This window comes from Pholcus phalangioides, unplaced genomic scaffold (genome assembly GCF_987345545.1).
Source record: "Pholcus phalangioides strain wild (caught in Gottingen) unplaced genomic scaffold, Ppha-v1.0 ptg000018l_1, whole genome shotgun sequence".
Lineage (NCBI taxonomy): Eukaryota > Metazoa > Arthropoda > Arachnida > Araneae > Pholcidae > Pholcus > Pholcus phalangioides.
Window position 1 is genome coordinate 4,378,856 of NW_028301611.1, and position 23,609 is coordinate 4,402,464.

Below are 23,609 nucleotides of genomic sequence, written 5' to 3' on the forward strand. Positions count from 1 at the left end.
GATTATTTCTGTTTGTCTTAAAAAAGCGTGAAATTTCTGATGAAATGAAATAGTGGAACTGAAGATGGTTGAGGCCAGTGCTGTCCAACCTTTTTGATGTCACCCCCCCCCCTCTGTAGTGAAAGTCAATTTCAAGACCTCCCCCCCCCCTCCCCTCTCTCTCTCTTTTCCGAAAGATCCAAAATGTATTGTTTTTTTATATAATTCGCTGCCATAAAAAATTGAAATAATGCCAGTGCATTACGATTTCACACAGAACTAAATGTGTCGGGGGAGTTAATAAAAACGATTCCGCGAACCCCTTTACAATGTACTCGCGGACTGCAGGTTGAGAAACACTGGTCAAGGTGATGCTTGTAATATTCGAGTTCGACTGTATCTCTATAATGGCTTTTCTGCTAGACCTCGAGACACCAATGCTCCTTTTCGACGCAGCCCGACCTCGCGACAGTTCAACAGTTTTTGCCTGACCTCAAGGCAGCTTGGCACCACCGATGCCCGACGTCGAATGAGCTTATAACGACGCTTCTGCCTTGCATCGACTTTCCTCGATGTAAGGCAGGCTGGGCTAGTTCCAGCCCCATCTGCGCGACTGTTCAGCTGCATTTCTGCCTGACTTCCAGGCAGTTTCGCTGAATTTCAGCGTAACCTCAAAGAAAGTTTAGAACTAGTGCTCTTTGAAACCCCAGGCTGACTCATCCACCATCTTTGAGTGAAGTGTGACATCAGTATTATCGCTGAATCCATTCGTTGTTCCCCTTATCCTGCTTTTTTTTAACGATTAGATGTGATTTGGAGCGGCAAAACCAGTTCTTTTGTTCAAAGATGCAAGACGATAAGCCCCCGCTCCCCCTTTTCTAGACACCTTATTATGAACTAATTCTGAACAACCTCAAGACCACGTAGCCCGAGCTCGAACCAGTTTTACATTTCTTCTCTACCTCTGGGCAAGCATACAGTCAGAGCTGCCTGACTGAGGGCCGTCATTTCAACTTTTTCCAGGGGGGGGGGCGCAAAGAACATGTACTCAATGTATGTATGTATATATATATATATATATATTTTGGGGGGGGGGCAGTTGGCTTTTCAAAATACACTAAAAATGGTGTGTATATACACACACACCATTTTTAGTGTATTTTGAAAAGCCAACTGCCCCCCCCCCCCCAAAATGACGGGACTGGGCTCTGGGCTGTTCGCTACATTTCTACCTGACCTCAAAGCAAGTTTAGAACGGGTTCTGCCCAACTTCAAGACAGCTTAGAGCAGGCATCTTCAACCCGTTGTTCGCGAGCACCACGGCGCTCTCTGAAGTACCGAGAGTGCTCGATACTCGTGTCCGATTTCGTGCTCGCGAGCACTTGATCGATGTTCCAACTGAACACTTTGAACAAATTGCATACAAGGATTAATTAAAATCATCTTGATTTCAGGCATCCGTATGCCGAACTTGCCATAAGGGTGCTCTTCTTTTGATGATAGGTACAGGCAGCGCCCACAACTGGAAAAATGCTGAAGACCTCTGGCTTAGAGCTATCTATGCCCGACATTTCTAGCACCCAATATTAACTATTCCCGATAAATATCCATTCTCGAATGAATTCAACGACGTTTATGAATTCAACGACGATTGCCGCCTTAACGGGCACCGCCCCGGAGGCTTCAAGAGAAAAAGTTAGCTTCGAAAGACAGAGACCCGGAAATTTTCGAGAGTAAGCATGTAAATTTGCCAGGTAAAGCCTCTGGAAAATCACTTGGCGGGGTCCCACGATACTCTTGAGACGGCCCTGACCTTACCTCGAGTGAAGTCTAGAGGAGGACCTACTATTTTGTCTGATCTCGAGGCTGTTTATATGCATTCTGCGTGACCTCGAAGCAAAGTTGAAAACTATTTCCGCCCGATCTCAAGACACTTAAGCGCCACCTATGCCCGATTCAAACGAACGGCATTTCTGCCTTACCTTGAGCCAAGCCCAGAGTCACCATTGCTCGACATACAGGCTGTTAAGCTGCATTTCTGCCTATACAATATACTAGATATAATAACATCAATTACTGGCAGCATTAAAGAAGTGACAAACCATTGTAAAGGTATATGCATTTCTGAAACGCCGATTGCTAGGGAACCAAGGTAACCAAAGTAAACTTTCCGAAAGTGAATGTTGGGGCCCAGGAACCATTGTTGCCCGATGGTTTTTCACCCATTTCGGGCATTCGCCCAGTTCCGCCAAATTTTTAAAGTAGCCCATCGTTCAAGCCAGGTCCCGTTTGGGACATACGCAAAATTTGGCGAAGATAGATCTCAAATTGTAGATTTGTATAGAGAACGTAGTACACACACACAGACACGCAGGAAATTAATTTTATATATATGTTACGAAATTGATCAATTCACGTCGCTGCTGATCACTTCGCCAATTGGTCAATTTCATTGAATATTGATCCGACTAATTCCGCCGGTCAGTTCGTGAAGTGACCTGTGATCGCAGTACAAAAGACATGATTCGGGATCATCGTCAAGTTGGCGTATTTTTTCGTGATAATTATGTCCACGTAAGTTATCGCAACCCAGCAAACAGGAGTCACGATGTGCGGTAATCATTTTCTTTTTCTCTCCAAAATTTGGCGAGAAAAAATGACCAGATCGATATGCCCTGAGGAATATTTTACCTCTCAGGAATTTCTGACTGGAAGCCGTGTTTTCTTGAGGAGGTGTTTTTTTGTGTGTGTGTGATTCTCTGATTTTTTCTATTTTCCCGTCCAAAGAGCACTGGAAAGTGGAGGAGATCAAATTCTCGACGATCATACACTTCATGGCAGTGGCGCTTCTCTCAGCGGTGGAATACGAACCTTCTCAGGTGTGTGGAGTCAAGATACTGATGAGCACCAAAGGAATATCGCTTAACCATGTCAGGCACATTCAGCTTCGGTACCTCGCTCTGATGGCAAGGGGAGTTCGGGTGAGTATCTATGCAAATACAGTAAAAAACACAGTCACACGGCCGAATGGCTGTAAAATCTAGATGGTTTCGTGATGCTAGTTTTTCATGATTTAACCACTTGACCACGTACAAGATTTTGGGAAGAAATTTAGATTGTTCTTTATTTGAAGAATCGGCGATAAATCTGGTAACCTTGTGCTAATCTAACCGCGCGTTAGAGAAAGATAAAGGGGGAAAGAAAATAAAAAAAATTTATATGAGAGGGAAAAGTACAATAGATAAGGTAGATAAAAGAGAGTTTCTTAGAGTCCTGTAGAGTCCTGTCTCTCACACTCACCCTACATGTTCTCTTTCGCTCAGGAAGGGAGGAGGAAATGAAAGAGTAACTTCCGTAGAGATAGGATTACTATGAAGCTTAGCGGTGGTGAAGAGAGAGAGGAAAAGAAAACACAGAGAACTTGTTCGAATTTACTGCACTAGTGTTTGGACGTAATATCACGTCCGTGATCGTAAAATGGTTAAATCCGATAGCCCCCCCCCCCCACTTATTGTTCAAAAGTGCTCAGAAAAATTTCAACTCCCCTCCGTCGCCCGTTTTTTCGAACATTCAATGCAACTTTACGTTGCAAACACTAGCGCTATTGTATTGAAGGGTAAAAGGTGGTAAGCGTTGTAAGTGCTAAAAGTGGAAATGCTGGGAAATCGCAAAAAAATTGTTATTGCAGCCCGTAGGGACGTTCACACTTCCGTCCACTTTACACGCTCTTTGGAACTGCTTAGAGCAGTGGGTCTCAAACTGTGGGTCGCGACCCCCCTGACGGGGCTGAGGTATATATTCCTCCGCAACGTAAAATATATTTTCAACCTGAAACACACGTTAAATCTTATCTGAGCTACTTATTTTCCATGTACGCACTCACTGGTCAAAAGTAAAGCACAGAACTACAATAAATTATTATAAACTACAGGGTGTCTGGGAAAGAAACCTACCCCCCCCCCCCATTAAAATTGAAAAGTGTTGTTGAAAAGTTCATTGTTTTGCTGACAGCCGTGTAAAATTTTAATTATCAGGTTCGATGAAATCCAATAGTTGCAGATTTTGGGAAAAAGCTCCCCCTTCCCTACACAATCACTCATCTTTCATTGATTGTCAAACACAAGTTGATGTTGTGTACCACTACGTACAGAAACACTGACGTATCTCGATCAGAATTTCGGTTTTTCAAAAAATTGGAGAATTCAGAGTTGATTATGCATATAATGAATAGTATCGGCGCAGAGCCACATCTATTAATTTAATTTCCACTCAATTTGTGAAAACTGTCGAAGGGGTCGCCGATAAAATTCTTGTCGAACGGTTTGGGAACTACTGAGTTGGAAGACCACCAGGCACTATTCACGATGACAACATTATAAAGTATTTGAAACTTTAATGCACCTGAGGACGCGTTTTCGGAACCGTTGAAGTTTGTACACGTTGCTCTTAGATGCGAAAGCCCAAGCTACGGCACCATGTGTTAACACAGGGCCACAGAATGAATCACCGAATGGGGCTTGATTCATTCTTGCCTACGCCCCAGCTTGATCTTTTGCATCTAAGAGCAACGTGTACAAACTTCAAAGGTTCCAAAATCGCATCCTCAGGTCTGCATAAAGATTTGAAGGTGTCGTCTATGGTGGATAATCGATTATGGGGAAAAAAATGAGACCTACACGCAAACTGAGCACACATTTGGAAAGAGTGGAAAAAATACTATAAGAGAGAGAGAGAGAGAGGTCACGCCAATTTCATCTAAATATCTGTTTAATGGCGAGCTACAAGCGGTGGAAGATTAGCAAAGTTCAAAACCGAATTTCCGCCAAAATTTTTAACCGTCATTTCTGCAAATACCCTTCCAGCTGCAATTGGTCAAATTTGCCAAAAAAATTGTCCATTCTACCGACTTAAAAAAAAAGAGCTTACAATAAACCATATCGGTTTTCCGGTTCAGGAGAAATTTAGTTTTTCTTTTGCAATATATACATCACTGAAATCAGCGTTTGTCGAAGTAGATATTCGACGGAAATTCGAAATTGGTTGTTACAGATTTTGGCGAGAATTTGATTTTCCTCGAACAATCCTCTAAGGTGCCTCTATCTGCAGGATATCCATATTTAATGGCGAGTTACAAGCACTGAGATACTGGTGAAGCGGAAAATTTAACTGTCTCTCGCCAAAACATGCTAAAATTATTTCTACGAACGCAGATTTCAGTGATGCATTGCAAACAAACGACCAAATTCCTCCTGAACTAGGTGCTTCCCTGTTTCTCCTAATGCCAACGAAAAACATTCCCTGTTTCTAAGTACATTACTCACTGAGATATTCAACAAAAAACGCGGAAAGGTGGATAAAAACAGCGTTAAATACGGATAAACCGTTTTTACCCGCATTTAAAGCTGTTTTTCCCCGTTCGTTTTTCGGATTCGAATATCTTTGTGAATATTGCTTTTAGAAACGTGGAATTTTTCTCGTTGGCATTAGCAGAAACAGGGTAACAACTTTGTATTTGGGTTCTCGAGCACATAAGGGCGTCAGTATAAAAAAAGTTAACATTTTTATTTTGACACAAACCCCTGGCAACATGAATGACATATCTGAGTGTTACACGTCATTTGGGTACTTTTTCTAATTGGAAATATGTCTCTAGGATCAACGCTTCGCGGGTAAAATGTCATACGCCCTGTTATCTATGCACCCTGTGTATTTGTAAATATTTTCAAACATCCATTAGTTCATCTTTTAAGACAATGTTTAAGATAGTTTCACGTGCGAAGACATCAAATGTGTCACGAACTGATGGATAAGAGACTATTTTCCGCAACAAAACTTTTTTTTCCCTCCAAATAGTGTCTTTTTATGCATGTTTTATGCTAATGTGATATTTTGTGCAAGATGAATGAGAAGAGGACTCTTTTGAGTTCGATGCCCTGTGTAACGTTCAACGGCCACGGTGTTTGCATTTTTTTCCCTTGTGCATTTACATCGTTTACCAATTTTATCCTTCAATTATAAAATTTCCATTTTTTCCGACTTCTTGAAGGTTAGAGAGAACGCCTTCAAGGACATTTTTGTTGATAAGATGCCGCTCGTACATGACAGTCTTAAAATATAACAAATCGGAGGCGGATCAGAGTGGGAAGTGCTAAGCTGGCTGTGGCACCCAGGTCGGGAAATTTCAGCACTTGGTGGTCGGGAATTATGATGGGAGAAGGCAACGTCGCTGATGGAGAAGTGAGGCAAAGCCATAAATCCGCCTCTGATATTTACATTGATTTTGTTAAGGCTACGGTAAATGATTATATTTCCCCGGAGGAACCCGAGAAGTGCTTGCATCACCTAGTGTGACAGAGCCTGGGTGTGTCTCTCGGTTCCCAGCAACATCCAACATAACGTATGTGGGTGGGTACGCTCCTAACTTTTCATTTACCTACTCCTCACCAGATCCATGGCTTGCCGCCCTGTCTCAGTGAAGAGATTTCAGCACGCGGTCGAAGACCTGGGCCATGCTTGGAAATGTGCGTGCGTGTGTTGTGAACCTAACGCAAGGCTCATTTCTCTGTAATGCTCGTTATAGTGCTGCCACCTGCCGTCAGTTTTTTAAACTACGAGTTTTTCCTCAACTCGTAGTGAGTGAAATGTAATGATTGAATAATTGTATCTTTGTGTAGAAACCTGTCGTGTTCTTTGCGGCGATCCTTTTTTTACGGGGAGATCGGCTCGCATTCACTCCTCGAAGTTGGGAACTACAGAAAACCAACTTCAGCCGACCACTACTGTAGCGTCGTTGGGGTTGGAACCTGGGTGCTCCCGATGCGAGTCCGTCACTATAACCACTCGACAACCACAGCGGCCCTTGCATTTACCTACTGATCCTCCGTGTGCCAGAGTTGAGCTTGCTTTAACTTTATGCCGTGGTCAAACATTTTTTACCAAGTTGACTCATTTTTTTGCGAATTCAACTCGCTCCTAATTTTGACTCACAATTGATCATGGTTGGGGCCGACTGGCCTCCAGCCTGGAGGTTCGATTTCTATCATTTTTTTCACTTTTCACACTATAAATTCACCATAGAGGGAGCCCCGCCAACGATTCCAGCCTGAAATGTGAAGGCCATTCTTGGACTATTTGCAAGTCAAATTACTTCTAGGTCGATGTGCACTTAAACCACATCATAATCTGTAGTATTATTGAGCAAGGTTTAAGCATGGTTGAGCATGAGTCCTTTAATTACGACCAGGGCCGCGTGCCCCGGGCGCTGAACCAGAGGGGGCGCAAATTTCATTCTCAAACCTCTCCTTCACCATTACATGGAGGCGCATTTGCCCCTGGTGACCAAACATCTAGTTGCGGCATCTAGTACTTATTTATATGAATAAAATCATCATTTGAGTTTAGTATAAATATACAAAGTAAACTGTTCTATGTGAACGAGAATAATATTGTCACGTTTGCTAAACAGTCTACAATCTTGAAATGTAGCCTCAGCTCATCATGGAAGAGTTCAAGAATTTCTGGGCGGGGGCATAATTAACAAACTATAAAAGCTTCTGGTCATGACTAAAATTTCAAATCTCGCTCTTAAAAATGTTCCTCTTTCTATCCTCGAATCCCTCACTAATATGTATATTCAATAGTATGCTTCAGACAAGCTATTTTCCCAATATGTCTGGAAACTTTCTATTTTCAAACCTCTTCATAAATCTGGAACTGACCCCCCTTTTTTCTCCAAACTTCAGACCTATCAGCCTACTCAGTAACATTTCTAAAAAGTCTTTGAAACGTATCTATATTTCACGTCTTGACACTTTCCTGTACACCAGCGACATTCTTCGCAGTGAGCAGTACGGATTCAGGCGGGGGCATTCTTGCGTTACTCAGCTGCACAGAGTTACCGAGTTCATAATGACTGCGTTCAACTACAAGGGACACGTCTGTGCTCTCTGTCTGGATAGTCATGTAAGGCCTCTCTGTCATGTAAGGCCTTTGATAAAACAAATCACACGACCTTACTGGCAAAACTAATTGATCTAAATTTGCCTGACTATTTCATCATATTTTAAACAGATACCTTTTCAATCGAAGATTTCGAGTCAAAAATGGCAACTGTCTCTCAACTGTTAGACCAATAAGAGCCTCGGTCCCGCAGGGTTCTTGTTTGGGACCGCTGCTCTTTGCATTATACATCAATGGCTTTCCAGCTCCTCAGCGAGGAATGCTTGATCGATTTGCTGATGATGCTATCCCATTGACCAATCGCAAAAAAGGGGAAAAAATGTATTGAAAATTTATAAGATTCAGCTAAAGACGTTGAAGACTGGACCGTACTGGTTTCAAGACAACGATATAAAATTAAATCACCAAAAATGTCAATATACCACTGATCTTGGACTATATCAAGGGGCTTGCAAATGCTCATTTTGACAGGCTACGGTCTTTTGAACACCCGCATCTTAGAGAAATTGTTTATTATGACCCTAGAATCCCCACAGTACACTCTAGGCCAGTGGTTCTCAACCGATGCTCCGCGGAACCATCGGGGCTCCACGGCCGCTCGAGGAAAGTAAATTTGAAAAAAATAGTAACAAGTATTTTAATTAACACGTAAATGAATCAGTAACTTTGATGAATAAATAAAAAATAGGCCAACGGGGCTCCGCCATAGAAATTATAGACCAGAAACGGCTCCGCGAGTCAAAAAAGGTTGAGAACCGCTGCTCTAGGCCAATGGACGTGCTAAGCGTGGATTGGGTAACGAAGTGAAGTAATTTTCATGATTATTTTTATTATCAAGCAATGTATCAATTCAATATCAGTTTCATTTGATATTGCAGATGCTGTGATCGCAATTCAGAAGCATTTATATCTTTCTTTTTTTTCGCAATTAATCGCAGTTATCTCATTTGTTCATAACTTGCTGTTGCATTGTCTTATTTGTGCATAGCTTGCAGTTGCATTTTCTCCTTATTTTTGCAATGTCAGCAATATGGTTATTTTCCCATATTCTTGGTTATTATTGTTATAATTATTTATTTTTATTTTTACTTTAGTTTTGTTTTTTTTTTGATGAACAAATAATTCATCAAATTCATGTGATATTTCAATTGACGTGATTACAATACAGAGATGGCGTGTGTCATGTCTTCATTATAACTTTCCCTTTGACGTTCTTGATCATGGTTATATAACTGATGCCGGTTCTACAGTATCTGTACTGCCGAATGCACTTGTTTACACAAACATTTTGGCATGAATATTGATTTGAACATCCCTGATTGCTGTGTCTCGATTATGTAAAGTTTTATAATGTGTTTGGGGTTTTTGGGTAGCATATCATCAGCTACTTCCCCCCTTTGACATTCCCCTTTTTTTCTTCGATTGTGTTGGGTTGTATATCGATGAGCCCTCCATTTCGCAAAGATTTTTAAACAATACTCTCCTGGCACTTTCATTCCCTACACATGCATACACCATACACCTTACACACATGCACAAACTAGTCCTTTTCCTTCACATACCACCCCTGGTGATCTGCAAGTCGCCAGACAGCTTGCAAAAGCTGGGTGGCGACGGAAACGTTCGATTCTGGTCTGGTCTGATTTGTTATATTAAAGCTCTTCTAAAACACTCCAATTCACAGAGAAGCGCGTGAGGGTCGTATACATCTTGTTATATTTCCGTAATCAATATAAACAGTGTTCCCCAAAAAATAAAACCAGATCTTTTTTACATTAAACTAGCTGTAACCAGTGGATTTGGTAACCAGAAAATAGTTCTACAATAATTCCCCCCCCCCATATAACATTTGGACCCACCTTGGGGGATATCAATGCCGTCGTATTGATTCTCTGTATTATAAAATATAATACTCCCCAAATTCCATATTTATAGCTTCTGCTGTTTGAACTTAGTGATGATTGCGCCATATAATCTTTGAAACCCCCCCCCCCTCCCTCCACATATGACCACCCCTTGGACGTTGAATTTAGTGTGCCTGGAGTCTCTACATTACAAACTAAAACTACTGACAAAATTTTGTATTTATAGCTTCACGGTTTCGGTGAGACATGATTTCTCTATGTAACCTGTGAACCCTCTTATCCCCCCCCCCTTTTAGGGTCGAATTTCGAAAACACCTTTTTAATTAGCTTTTACCTCATATGAAATGAAACTACTGACAAAATTTCATAATTATAGCTCCAGTGGGTTCATATAATTAATGTTGCTATCTACACCACTGGAGACACGACCCTGCCTTCTTATTTGTCGAACTTTGGCATGAGGCGCTGAAGTAGAGGCGTTATTAGCCTCTCTTAATTTCAGGAAATGCCCCCCCCCCCAGGTGGGACGGTAGAGTGAGATAAGCAACATGCTTGCCCGGTATGCAAGAGGACCTGGGTTCGAGAGTCCCGGTGGAGACAAGATGACTTTTCTTTCCGAGTTCACCTCAGCATAATATCTAGAAAATATCTGTTTCCTTGATATCTTGGGCTGAGGAAAAAGCCGTCTATATCAAGTTGTGTGTTCAAAGTTTTATTTCTATGGATATTTCTCATGCCGATTCCCTTTATCCACAAAATACAGGGTTTGCACATATGAATGGCACGATTTTATAAGAATTAATATTTTCAAAGCTTAAACATATTACGTAACTTGTGTTACATAAAAATAAAGAAAAAACATCGGTTTTTTCGACATCGCTCAAAAAATGGCAGCACTTCCGTAAAATACAAATAACCTAGAGTTACCGGATTCGAAAACTGAGAAAGAAGGACTAGGGTCGTCTTAAGAGCATCATGGGCCCCCGGGCCAAATGATTTTTCTGACGCCCTACCAGGCAAATTCTCGAAAATCTCAACCACATCTCATTTTTGTGCGGCCCCCGGGTGGGCCCATGTATTAAGACGGCACTGAGGAGGACGCCCGCGCACCCTCAGTCACATCAGATGGCACTAGAATTCTGACCAATAATTCGATGGCACTTCGATGTCTTCATTGATCAATGGAAAAAACAACAAAGATACTCAAATCTATGAAGTGATATATGTGTCAGATTATGGGAATGATGTCACGCATTACATTCCCAAGTGCAAGGCTAACTCTAAAAAACAATGTCATATTGTTTAAATCGATCATTAGACTTATCATGGCCTACGCCGCCCCAGTATGGGCTCATGTTTCAAAGACCAACAAGCAGTGTCTGCAAAGTCAACAGAATAAAATACTGAGAACCCTTGTGCATGCCCGAAAGTACATCGGGGGGGGGGGGGGGGGTGCTGACATTAGAAAAGACCTGAATATTCCAACCATCCTCAGCTACATCCATCAAATCTCAGAGGATTAATTTGAAAGGATGAGGAACTCAGAATACGAGCACCTGAGAGAGCTTGTCGATTACAAACCCTCGTCAAAGACTAAAATTTCTCAGGCCTCAAAACGTGCTGCACGTGCCATGGTCGGGTCGGTGCGTTAGGGTCTGAACTACTGAGCTGTATAATCTTTGTCTATCTATCATAATATTTTTGTACTTTTATCTTGCTATCGAATTTATTGATCAACTCTATTGCATAGAGTGACATTGTGGTACATGGCTGATCTTGCATAGTACCAATTAGTATAATCTCGGCTAACACACTTGTTTTTCTCTTACTTCTTTTGCATGTGTGTGCGTGTTAGATTTATTATGATTATTATTTTTTTTCTCTCTTATTATGCAACATTGTGGTGAATTGGGCATAAGTAATTTCATTTTTGTATGCATTATATATAATACTCGCATTTATTGCATAATATTTCTTTTCTTACTATTGATTTTACTGATCAACTCTATTGCATAGAGTAACGTTTTGATGAAGTATACATGGCTGACCTTTGTGTGTTTGTTTTTTCTATCTATTAACACATACAAGCACTTCATATTTACACAAACACACACAAACTTGTCTATAACCCCCTTCATAGCCAGCAAGAGAAATCTATAAGTCGCCAGGCATTCCCTTCGGGCTGGGCAGCGACGAGAAAAATTAAATTCTGTCTTGAGAGATAGATGACTTTTTCTCAGCCTGAGATATCAAGGAAACAGTTATTTTCCGGATATTATGGTGAGGTGAACTCGGAAAGAAAAGTCATCAAGAGAGGCCTGGGTTCGAGTCCCGGTGGAGACATGATGGCTCTTCTTACCGAGTTCACCTCAGCATAATATCCGGAAAATAACTGTTTTTCCTTGATATCTCGGGCTGAGAAAAAGCCATCTATCTCTCTCAAAACCGTCCCTACAGGGGGGCCATTTCCTGAAGTTAAGAAAGGCTACGAATGCCTCTACTTCAGCGCCTCACGCCACAGTGCGTAAAATAAGGAAGGCAGGGTTGTGTCTCTCCAGTGGTGTAGATGGTAGCAATGTTGCCCGGTATGCAAGAGGGCGCTGGGTTCGAGTATCGGTGGAGACGTGATGACTTTTCTTTCCGAGTTCATTTCAGCATGATATCCGGAAAATAACTGTTCCCTTAAATTCTGTCTGTCTGTGTCAAATTGGGGGTAAGGAACTCTGAGAATCCTTCCGGGAACCTGAAAAGGAGGGGGAAAAAAAGGCCGAATTTTTTCCGAAACGTAGGAGGACGTCTGGTAACCCTAACTGAACCATTTTTTTTTCCAGTTACAAATTTCTAAATGCACGCTGCACAGAAGTAGCGGAAACAACCTTTACATATTTCTAATGCACAAAAACCTTTTTTTCCCCCCATTGTCACTATTTTTAATTTCAGACACTGCGTTCTACGCCATCTATCGAAAAAAACCTGGCCCTTGTGCTACCACTCCCCGATCACATATCGCCATACGGCAATTTCCAACCAGTGGTGTTGGATGCCCGAATGGCGGGGTGGTAAGACGCTTATCTACCCCCCCCCCTTCCTCCTCCGTGAAGGTTGCTGTCAGGTTCAAACCCTGGGAAAAATATAGATATTTTCCCTCACCAGCTTGAGACGACCACCGATAGATGGCACCTTCATTTCCAACCCAACTCATTAACGGTAAGTAAATTGCGATATGGCTGAAGTTGATGAAGTAGTGGTGTTGGGTGGGAAATGAAGGCGCCATCAGGATCGGTAGGTAAAGAACTTGTATTCGATTTTCATCCTCCGAATTCGAACCCGTGGACCTTGACGGTAATCTTCGTGGTGGAAGACGAGCATCTTACCACTAGGGCGCTTATACTGTATATACTGAGCCTCTCAACTGCTCACTCAGCCACTCAGACGGTCATTGGCTCCCCAATCGCTCATTCACCCACTCATACGATCATTCATACGGTTTCTCACATATTCACTCAACAGCTTTTTCGCTAGCTCGTTCACCAACTCACTTGGTCACTCACCCACACACAGATGTGTGCACACCTAGACTTACTCTCATCACTCGGTCAGTCACAATCACTGATGATCAACAGTTGTCTGTCAATTTTTCCAACGATAATTTTCCTGTCGGTGAATTGCTGTGAGTTGGTTGTCGGTGAATTTTTTTAGCTGTGATTTTTACATCGGTGAATTTTCCGTAAATCGCGAAACAGAGGGGGCAGGCACTTTTCCCCCCCAACACATCACCCTTGATCCGAGCCTGCTCACGGATCCCTTAAACTCTGTCTAAGGAACCCTGGTTAGGAACCTATTCTTATATATTGAAGAAAATGAGACTTCTTTTGACCATAAAATGGCTCTTCAAGTGGTTGGCTTCTGACAGTATCGGTGTTATGATTAGTAATATGGTACTTTATCCATGTTTTTGATGACTACTAATGATTACTAAATGCCATTTGATTCTTCGTTGCAGTCTTGCGTCCCAGTCCGAATAAAAGGAGTGCACGTCGCCAACGAGAACGTACACGTCCGTTTCTTGTGGAACTTCGTCAGTTTCTACGTCGGAGCCAAGATCAGAAGTCGAGTAAGTCTGTCCTCTATTTTGGGTAGTATCTTTCCAAGAGAGCATTCATTTATAATTTTTCACCCCAGCAGTGCCTGCTGATAGCCCTTGCAGGGGAGGGGGAGGGGAAAAAAAAGAAAAGACACACAACAAAATGTGCCTGACCATATGTCCCGCTTTTAAACAAACTGACCCCTTTTTGGTGTAGAGTTATTTCACTGCTCTCCTATACGTCCAGGTAACTTTTTACAGATTACTTCTTACAGCACGCCACCCGGGTGCATTGCACCTCTAGCACCCTCGCTCAAGCCACCCCTGGCGGAAACCACGTTTGAATCCTGTCCGCTTTGTTAAACATGTACAGAAAGATCTATCGCCTGTCATAACCCGATAGTCATGACATTCTGCAGCTGGGCCCTTCTATAGAAAATTTAAAGTGTGAGAAACAAAAAATGACAGGAATCATCCCAGGCCTACAGGCCGGAACCCTTTCAGCCCTTCTGGGGGTCATGCGTGCAGGGTATAATCCAAATGCCACGACGGAAGGAAAAATTCATTAATGGGCGAGGCTGTGAATGAAGGCTGGCAGACAGTAGGAGGCCGCTTTAGGAGCGGCCCGAGTTGAAAGGGGAGAAAAAAAGCTTTGCAGACCAAAAAACGTGATCGGCTTCGCCAAAAATGAGTCCCGCACGGGTAGAGAATTTTTCTCGAGCCGCCCCATGCAAACAGTACGTCAAATAACCTGCCACTTGCTGCTTTTAAAATTCGGAAGCCAGATGGCAGCACTCTTTGAGTAAGAATTCCTCAGAAACAAACTTCACGTTAGGTACATTCCAACATGTTTCAAGTATGCCGACATGCATCGGAGCAGGGATGCTCGAGCACCGACGTAAATTCGTGGCATTTCTCCTTATAATGGGATTCAACCCGAATTGATACAGAAACCGAAATTCCCTACATAAAACTAAAGACGAGGACCCACAGGTTCGGAACACTTCCAGCGCCCATATTCTCAGAGGTATATTTACGAGATGGTTTATAGTAGTAGTAGTATTAGAAAGTAGCGTACATGATATATCACGTTCAGGATGGCCATCTATAATCGCCGTACTTGAGTTAGATGCCATGAACCAACACCAGTTGTACCATGGATTTTGAGCTATACACTGCGCAGTTGTGGCGATGCCTCATTTGAGTTCAGGAAGCGAATAGATGACCGAAGTCACACGCGGCGGGGCCGTTCGATCTGTTCACACATTTCCCTCACACGCAGACACTGTCAATGCGATTAAGAATGACGTCTGACTGTGTGCTAAGGATGTGTGTTGACAATGCACGTGAGTAATATTGCCAATTTGAACGACGTTTCGTGTTTTCTAGAAATCGCTAACAGCCCTCTTGCATACAACGTGTTTAAAAAGTATGTGCGAATAGAATCGTGGTTAAGGGGATAGGTTACAACGGGTTATGGCGAACGGGGAATTTTCTGATAGCACAGGTGTGGGAGTCCCTCAAGGAAGTGTCCTAGGGCCCATACTTTCATTTTCTGTCGATGAACTCGATGAAGGTATCGATGGGATTGTTAGCAAATTCGCAGATGATGCGAAGCTAATGAGGGTAGTCGGGAATCCAAGTGGTAGGGAGCATAGGCGGAGATAGATTTGAAAGTCAGAGTGGGGGGAGGGGACACAATGAGTATGTCAAATCATATATATAGCCTACACATATACATTAGATCCGTCGACAGTGGAGACCTTTGACACTGGGGGGTGCAATTCCCCCATGCCCACCCGTATCTCCGCCCATGATAGGGAGACGCTCCAGACGAACTTGAATATGATTGCACCATGAGAAAATGAATGGCGCGTGATCTTCAGTGTTTATAAGTGCATTTTTGTTCGAACAACCCACGTTTCACTCAAGTACTTGGTATTAATATATCCCGGATGCAACTAGGGTCGTCGATTTGGGAATTCTCATTGATGAGCGGCTTAGGTTTACTGAGCATTGTTTTCAGCAATGGTTAAAAAAGTTTCTTCGGATTATTATCCTAAAGTAATTCTTCCGCTTTTCTGAGGCTTAGTTCGTTCTGGACTGGAGTATGCCAGTTTTGTAGATCATACCTACAGAGGGATATAGACTTGTTTAAAGCGCTTGCAGAGAAGAGCACTGCGTGCTGTGGTTGGTGCACAAGGCTTCAGCTATGAAGAAAGACTTGATTTCTTAAATATGTTTCCTTTAGTGGAACGCAGGTAACGAGGGGATATCATCAGTATTTAAAATTTTTAACAGGATGAATAATATGGACTGAGTTATTAATACACCATGAATCAATTGCTTTGACAAGGACGCACCAGTAGACGATTCCAGGTTGTGATGTCGCAGATAGTTTTTCTCTCATTACTAATAAATGGGTTACTAATAAATGGAATAGCTTACTTTTCTGTGGGGTCGTGAATTCTAACACAATTGATACATTTGAAAAGAAATATCATAAAAATATTAGAATAAATCGAGAAGAGCTACCCTACTTAGATAAGACAACCATAATCGTTTTATGAGTATTTATTAATTATTTTCGCGATATATGCCTTTATATGGGGCTGTGTATTTTCTTAAAACCGTCTATATCTTTCATGACCATCTTTTTTCAGCCACCTCATTGGGCAATTTGTCTGTTGTGGAGTTTGTATTTAATTTATTGTGATAAAGAGATACACACTGGGACAAATCGTGACAAATTCATGGCAATTTATATATATAAATATAAATATCTATAATACTCCATTTCAGATTCATTTCCATGGCACCGACCATGAAGGAATCCAAAAGTTCATCGACCCAGAAGTGCTCCCTACTGACTTTGGTGGCAATTTCAATGACGATCCTTCATTCGGATTATCAGAACTCGAATATGCCAAGGACAAGTACATCAAGAGGCTTAGTTCCGGATACAGATGAGGAAAAATTACAGTGAATACATATGAATGAAGTGTGCATGTTTCTTAGCAGGAACCATTCAGCTCAATATTATTTCTCGTACTAAAACATACAAAAGCAGCTATAGAAGAGCCAAAAAGACCAAAAATTCAAGTGATTTCTTCGAACTTGTTGACATCATGGTTCCAGAGATGTACATATAAGCTGTATTTGTGAAATCTCACGAGCACTTCTATATGTAAATTTACTGAATTTTATTTTTTATATGTGTATGTATCATATCAACGCCATTATATATTTATTAAAAAGTTAAGTAACTCGTATATGAAGCTCATTTCTCACTAAGAAAATGAATATTCACCATTTGAAATTATCCAATGAGACAATGTTGGTGTTAATTTTTTGTTTGAAAGTAGCGAACAGTCCTCAGAAAAGGTTTTTACGGGGTGTGTATAGTGTATGTTATTATATTGGGCCCAGGGATGGGATTAGGTATTCAGTGGCACGGTGCAAAAAAAAGAAAATTACAGCGTTGTAAAATTGGGTTTCCCAATCCATCAGTGTCCACGGCACCCTTCTGCACGCCAGGTTTTACATTGGCACCCGAAAATGCCTACCAAACTACTATTTCATGAAAAATAAAAAGCCATTCAGCTATAACTTTACACAACAGTGTCAGCTGCCCAGTGAAAGAATTTCGAGCGTACCCTCAGACACTCAAAGTTTTGGGGCTGCAAATATAGAGGAGCGATTATCTACCCAGGGCCAAGAGTAAATACTTTTCAGCATGCATTATGCTTTCCTCGTACCTTCGAACATGCATGGACTCGTTAGAAATTCCTGCATGCTGACATGGATTGGAGCTGGGGGTGCTTGAGCACCAACAGTAATTTGTGGTGTGTTTCAGCACCCCACAATTGATTCTGAAACCGAAATTTCCTACATAAAACTAAAAACAAGGACCCACAAGCTCAAAAGAATTCCCACGGCTATATGTCTTCAGTGGCATATCATTTACAAGGTGCATGTGCGGTTTAGTAACATTAGTAAAGAGTACACGATAAAGCACATTAAGGATGACCATCTATGTACTTGAGTTAGATGCCGTAAACCAATATCAGCTGTATCATGGAATTTGAACTATACACTGCACAGATCTGGCATATGTTTCATTTGAGTTCAGGAAGGGAATAAAGGACCAAATTCACAGGCCGATACAGATGTATGCGTTTTAGTCTTGGATCGGGGAGGGGGGGGGCAGGGTCTGTGTCGAAACCCCAGGCCAGAGGATTCAATATCTGAATGTCAAAAGGTTCTATCGCAAATATTGCAATGCAATGTATTGCTTTGTTAAGAAGTTGAAGCCAAAATGTAAGCAAAGTACTTTTATCCACTTTTGGAGTCCCTAAACTTTAGCGGCCCAGTGCTGCGCGCCCTTCATATCTGTCCAAGTCCGGTCCTGATTGGGTCCCAAGAATGACATGAAAAGAGGAGCAGAGGGGGCACATGATAATTCCAAGGTGCAGAAAAAATTTGAAGTAAAAAAAATCAAATGGTTATATATATACGAGCTATTGAATCTCTCTCAAATTTCGAAAATTCAAAACACGAATTTTTTTTTAATTTTAAAACTTAGAAACTCTTCAGAAATTGAAAGTTTTTTACAATGAAATTTCATCAAGGATTTAATTGCAACTATTGGTATCTTTACTAAAATGTCTGATTCAAGCTTCCTGACAGAACAAATAAATTAGAAATGGTATAAATTACAATCAATATAAAAGTGTCCGAAACAAAAATGAAAATTTATTGAGCATTGATTGTGCAACAAAATTTATCCCAACATTTATTAGATGATATCAAAATAGTGATACTTATAAACAAGCATTCCGATAATTTTCTACAGGAATTTGTTAATCTCTGGAATGAGCACCAAAAGAAAAATCATTATTTTCACGAGCAATAGAAAATTCAGAATCAAGATCAAAACTAACACCTCGATCTGAAAGGATTTGGAGTTTTTGAGAGACATCTATGAACGGTGGATTTTTCATGGAGTCTGTCAGATCCTTCTTATCACAGACCGATGAAGTGATCCCGCAGAGTTCCATCTGTGGAAATGAACAGATATTGGATTAGTGTGTTCGTGAAAGATTCATGCATTTCAAAGATAAAATGAGAAACCAAAAAACAATGTTCGCAAAAATTTTCTTTTTAATAAAGTATTTCGCTCTAATTCAGGACAAACATCATAAGCCTTATTCAAAAAGAATTTGGCCATAGTTTTTTGTCATGCCTAAACCAATGAAGCTGGTGGGGGGGTTGGTGCACATATGTAGGCAATCATAGCACGCATGGTCGAATTCTGTCCTGTCTACAGAAGCTGGCAGTCTCTGGCAGCCCACCGTCAATGAATGAGGTGTGCGATGAAAGTGTGAGTGCAGTAACATTTTAATTTTTTGGCAAAATGGAAGGAAAACCTTGAACTCCACAGTATTAAATTTTATGTGAATGTTGGTGATTCCCAAGTGGAAACAATCTGCAGGATTAGGCCAGTGCCGTCTTAACGCATGGGCCCACCCGGGTGCGGTCCGGGGGCCTCGAGAATAGGGGGGAGCCTAAAAAAAATTAGTAGTTGAATTTTTCGAAAACTTACCAGGTAGGGCCTCGGAAAAATCCCTTGACCCGGGGGCCCCATGATGCTCTTAAGACGGCCCTGGTTCTGACCCCCACCCCACCCTCTTTAGAGAAAAAGAATGAAAAGCCCTCCCTCGAGAAAATTTTGCATACGTAGCCGACTGATGTACATAGGAATATATGCACAGGAGTTTTCACATAAGAATGTGATAAATTGACATCATCGTGCCCCTTCCCCTAGTTTCCAAGAGTTAGTAAGAGTTTCTAGTCTATCTCTGCCAATGTTTTTAGGGAGGAGCTAACTGAGTTGTCGGTGAATGTCTCCCGAAAATACAAAATCAAGTATCCACTCTGAATGGTTTAAGTGAGCTCCATGACATCCCCCTCACATAATGGTAGCATGGACCCGGGACAAATATTATTATTGTTTTTTTACACTATAAATTCGCCCACCAAAGTACTCAGTCTAGGGCGACCTGGCTCCAGGATGGGAGGGGGGGGGGCGCCATGGGTGAGCATCGAGACGCTTCACGCAAAGAAAAGAAAAATTTTATTCTTACATGAAAAATGTGCCTTCTGACTTTTTTTCCCGAGGTGAGAAGAAGGAGGACACATTCTAAATTTTACACCTGCGCAGACTTGTCTGCGCACAGAATTTCGCTATCTGTGCTGAACGACAAAATAACCGCTACCCACGGCCCCCGCAAGGGGTGGGCTGACAAGGCTCCAGCCCTGGGGCCCGCGATGATTTTCATCATTTTTTTTTGTTTTTCACGCTATAAATTTATCATAAAGGGGCCCGTGAAAGTCTGGTTGGGGGCTCGTAAAATATCCCAGCCTAGGGGCCCTGCCGCTACCTTATGCAATATGGGGAATTTTTAGAGGGGGGGGGGAAACCAGAGCAGTGAATGGCCAAAAGATTGACCTTGAGAGTCTGTAAGCATAGGAGTGACGAGGTCAGTGATCGACCTAAATATTGACCAGAAAAGTGTGGAAGCGAGTGAGTAGCCCTTCAAGCAAATTATCGTAGACATAAATTGCGCTTATAAACAGGGGCGGCTCGAACTCACCTGCCGCCCGGGTGCGAAGCCTCATATTCCGCCCCTAAATACGACCCCAGTGGAAAGCTGACAGGGCTTCAGCCTAGGAACATTGGGGTCCGCACAACATTGTTATCCAAAATAACTATACCAAGTATCCCGCTTTCAAAGTAGCTGACCCGTTTTTTTTGGTCCAAAATTGTTTCCCTGTTCTTAATTATGCCAGATAACTTTTTCCGTTCATAGCATAACCGTTCCTATTGATGAGCCATTATATTGTGGTGCTACAGGTCCTGGACAAATGAGAACCCAAATTCTTTCTTTGTCCTTATTTGATCGCTCCTGAAAAATTAGCTGGTGGGGGCACCAAAATGCACGCTTGTGCCCCACGTGAGTCTATTCTTGTTTCTATCACTGCCCGCTGAACTTGTCATTCAGTTCAGTTTGTGGGATTGAATCGTAGGGAGCTGTTGCCAACGAAAGCTGTTGTGAACGAAAACTTCTGCTGTCGTCTGCTTCATTCTAGGTGCTTTGTTTTTGATGGCTCCTTATGCTCTTGAGAAAGAACTGAACTTAACATCCAAATGGGTTTGTGGGTTTGGATCGTAGGGAACTACACTGAATAAAAATTGATGCTTCTTGATCCGAAATTCATTATCACGATTTGAGTAATCTTTTTTGACAGTAGATGGCAGCAAAAACACTGTATTAGAACAGTGGAAATTCACACTTTATCGATCACGAGTCCATCGATCACGAGAAGAACATCGCCTACGTCACGTTACGTCACGTCGGACGATTCTATTATTTCCTTTTAGGTGAAGCAACTGCCCATCGAGAATAGCGCATTAGCAACGGCGCTTTCCCGTATAGCGTCCTCAGCGCTATTTTGGCCTCCTAGAAATTTTACTAAAAGCGTCACGGCAGTGCTCTCGATCACGTCGTCATCGCAGTGTTTTTGTTACGTAAACACCGGCTCTTCGACAGTGTCGTCTTAAGGCATTGTCGCATTAGATTCACAAAAATAACCATAACACTTCACTCATAGTTAGTAAAACTGGGGGCAGATGACAGCACAACACATAACAAGCATTACACAGAAACAAACTTTACGTCAGGTTGCACTACACGTACATGCACATTCACGCATGTACCGATTCGTTGGTGGGTTCCGCGGGGGGGGGGTTGCATGTGTGATGTAGCAGTAGTAGGTAGGGGCTCGGAGATCCATGATGTTCTTAAGTCAGCCACCTCGTTGGGCAATTTGCCTGTTGTGGCGTTGTATTTGTAGTTGTATTTGTATTTGTATCTGAGGATGATGCTTCCGACCATGCTTGAGATGAGAGGACCATGCTTCCGATGCCCTTAAGCATGGCCCCCACATCTTGCAGCCGGGCTCTCAGGCTGGAATCTTCGGTGGGTTACACTCTTAGTTAAAATTAATATAAATTATTACAAAAAATTATTACAATCATCCCGGGCCCCAGAGCTAGAGCCCTGTCAGCCCAGCCCTTGTGGGGGGGGCATACCCTTAAGGTGGCTGCACACGTAACTGCAAACTTGACAAGCATGCATGTTCAATCTTGTTATTTGTCACTACTGTAGCAGTTCACTGAAGCGTGAAGAATACCTGATCTATCTCTCTGTACCTTGGCGTACAGAGAGAACCGATTTGCGGAAGATGTCCGAGGCGAAGGATATGACCATTGATTGATTTTTTTTTCCTTTGATGCTCATTAATATGAAAACGATTCAATTATATAACCCTGGGAGTAGAAAGAATCCGAAGTTACCGGGTTGTCATCAGATGCCGGGGTTAAACATTCTATTTTAGAGCAATATAGATAGATAAACATCAGTGTAGTAGCACAAGACCCTTGAAATTTGGACATTGGGTGGTCTCCAGATCCGAACAGATGGGGAACGAAGCAACAAAGAAATACAGTGGAGAGAAAGTCGTATAAACCCTGCAAAATTAGTGCACAAAATTGCAGCGCACCATGATAAGGAATGCGCCACAATGCCCAATACAGTGCAATACGCGATGCATCGCAATATGTAATGCACCACAATACGCAACGTATCGCAATATGTAATGCACCACAATACGCAACGTATCGCATTAAACAAAGCACAATAATACGCTATCCACCACAATACGAACTGCGTTGCAATAAGAAATTACAGCTTGCGATGCGCTACAATATGGAATGCGCCACTACTTGCAATAAGCAATACACCCCCAATACGCAATAAGCACTCTTTAAAATAAGCAATACAGAACGTGATGCCCTGCAATACGCAATGCATTACAATCAATAATGCACCACTATTTGCAGTGCACCACAATAAGCATTACAATATGATATGCAATCCACCACAATACGCGATGTCTCATATTAAGCAAAGTACAATAATACGCATTGCACATAAGCACTACATTACAATAAGCGATACAGCACGTATGCACTACAATACGTAATGCATAACAGTACGCAACCAGCAAAATCAGCAATCCACTGCCATCGGCGAAGCATCACAATAAGCAATTCACCACAATACAGCAAAATACGCAATACGACTGCATTATAATAAGCAATAATACAGCACAATAGCAATAATCACTGCATTTTATTAAGCAATACAGCACGCGATGCCCCACAATTCGTGATGCATAACAAATGCAATGCATCACAAACAGCAATGCACAGTATTGAGCAATACAGCACGCGATGCATAACAAATGCAATGCACCACAAACAGCAATGCACCATATTGAGCAATACAGCACGCGATGCATAACAAATGCAATGCACCACAAACAGCAATGCACCATATTGAGCAATACAGCACGCGATGCACTACAATACGTGATGCAATACAGCACGCGATGCACTACAATACGCGATGCAATACAGCATGCGATGCACTACATCATGCGATGCACTACAATACGCGATACAATACAGCACGCGATGCACTACAATACGCGACGCACCACAATACGCGATGCACCACAATACGTGATGCATAACAAATGCAATGCACCACAAACAGCAATGCATCACATTGCAGTGCAACACAATGCATTGATGC

At 42.0% G+C, this 23,609-nt stretch overlaps 1 protein-coding gene across 3 annotated transcripts in view; it reads left to right on the top strand.

The window, feature by feature from the left end:
- The window catches only part of LOC149071600 (retinaldehyde-binding protein 1-like), a 61,034-nt gene extending 43,875 nt beyond the window's left edge, over positions 1 to 17,159 (top strand). For all 3 annotated transcript variants that reach the window (XM_089247610.1, XM_089247608.1, XM_089247609.1), the window contains exons 4-6: positions 2,767 to 2,960; positions 13,807 to 13,917; positions 16,690 to 17,159. In XM_089247610.1, coding sequence (XP_089103736.1) covers positions 2,767 to 2,960; positions 13,807 to 13,917; positions 16,690 to 16,857 — 473 coding nt within the window. In that variant the 3' untranslated portion in view covers positions 16,858 to 17,159. The remainder of the gene's footprint in view (positions 1 to 2,766; positions 2,961 to 13,806; positions 13,918 to 16,689) is intronic.
- The last annotated feature ends 6,450 nt before the right edge of the window (positions 17,160 to 23,609 follow it).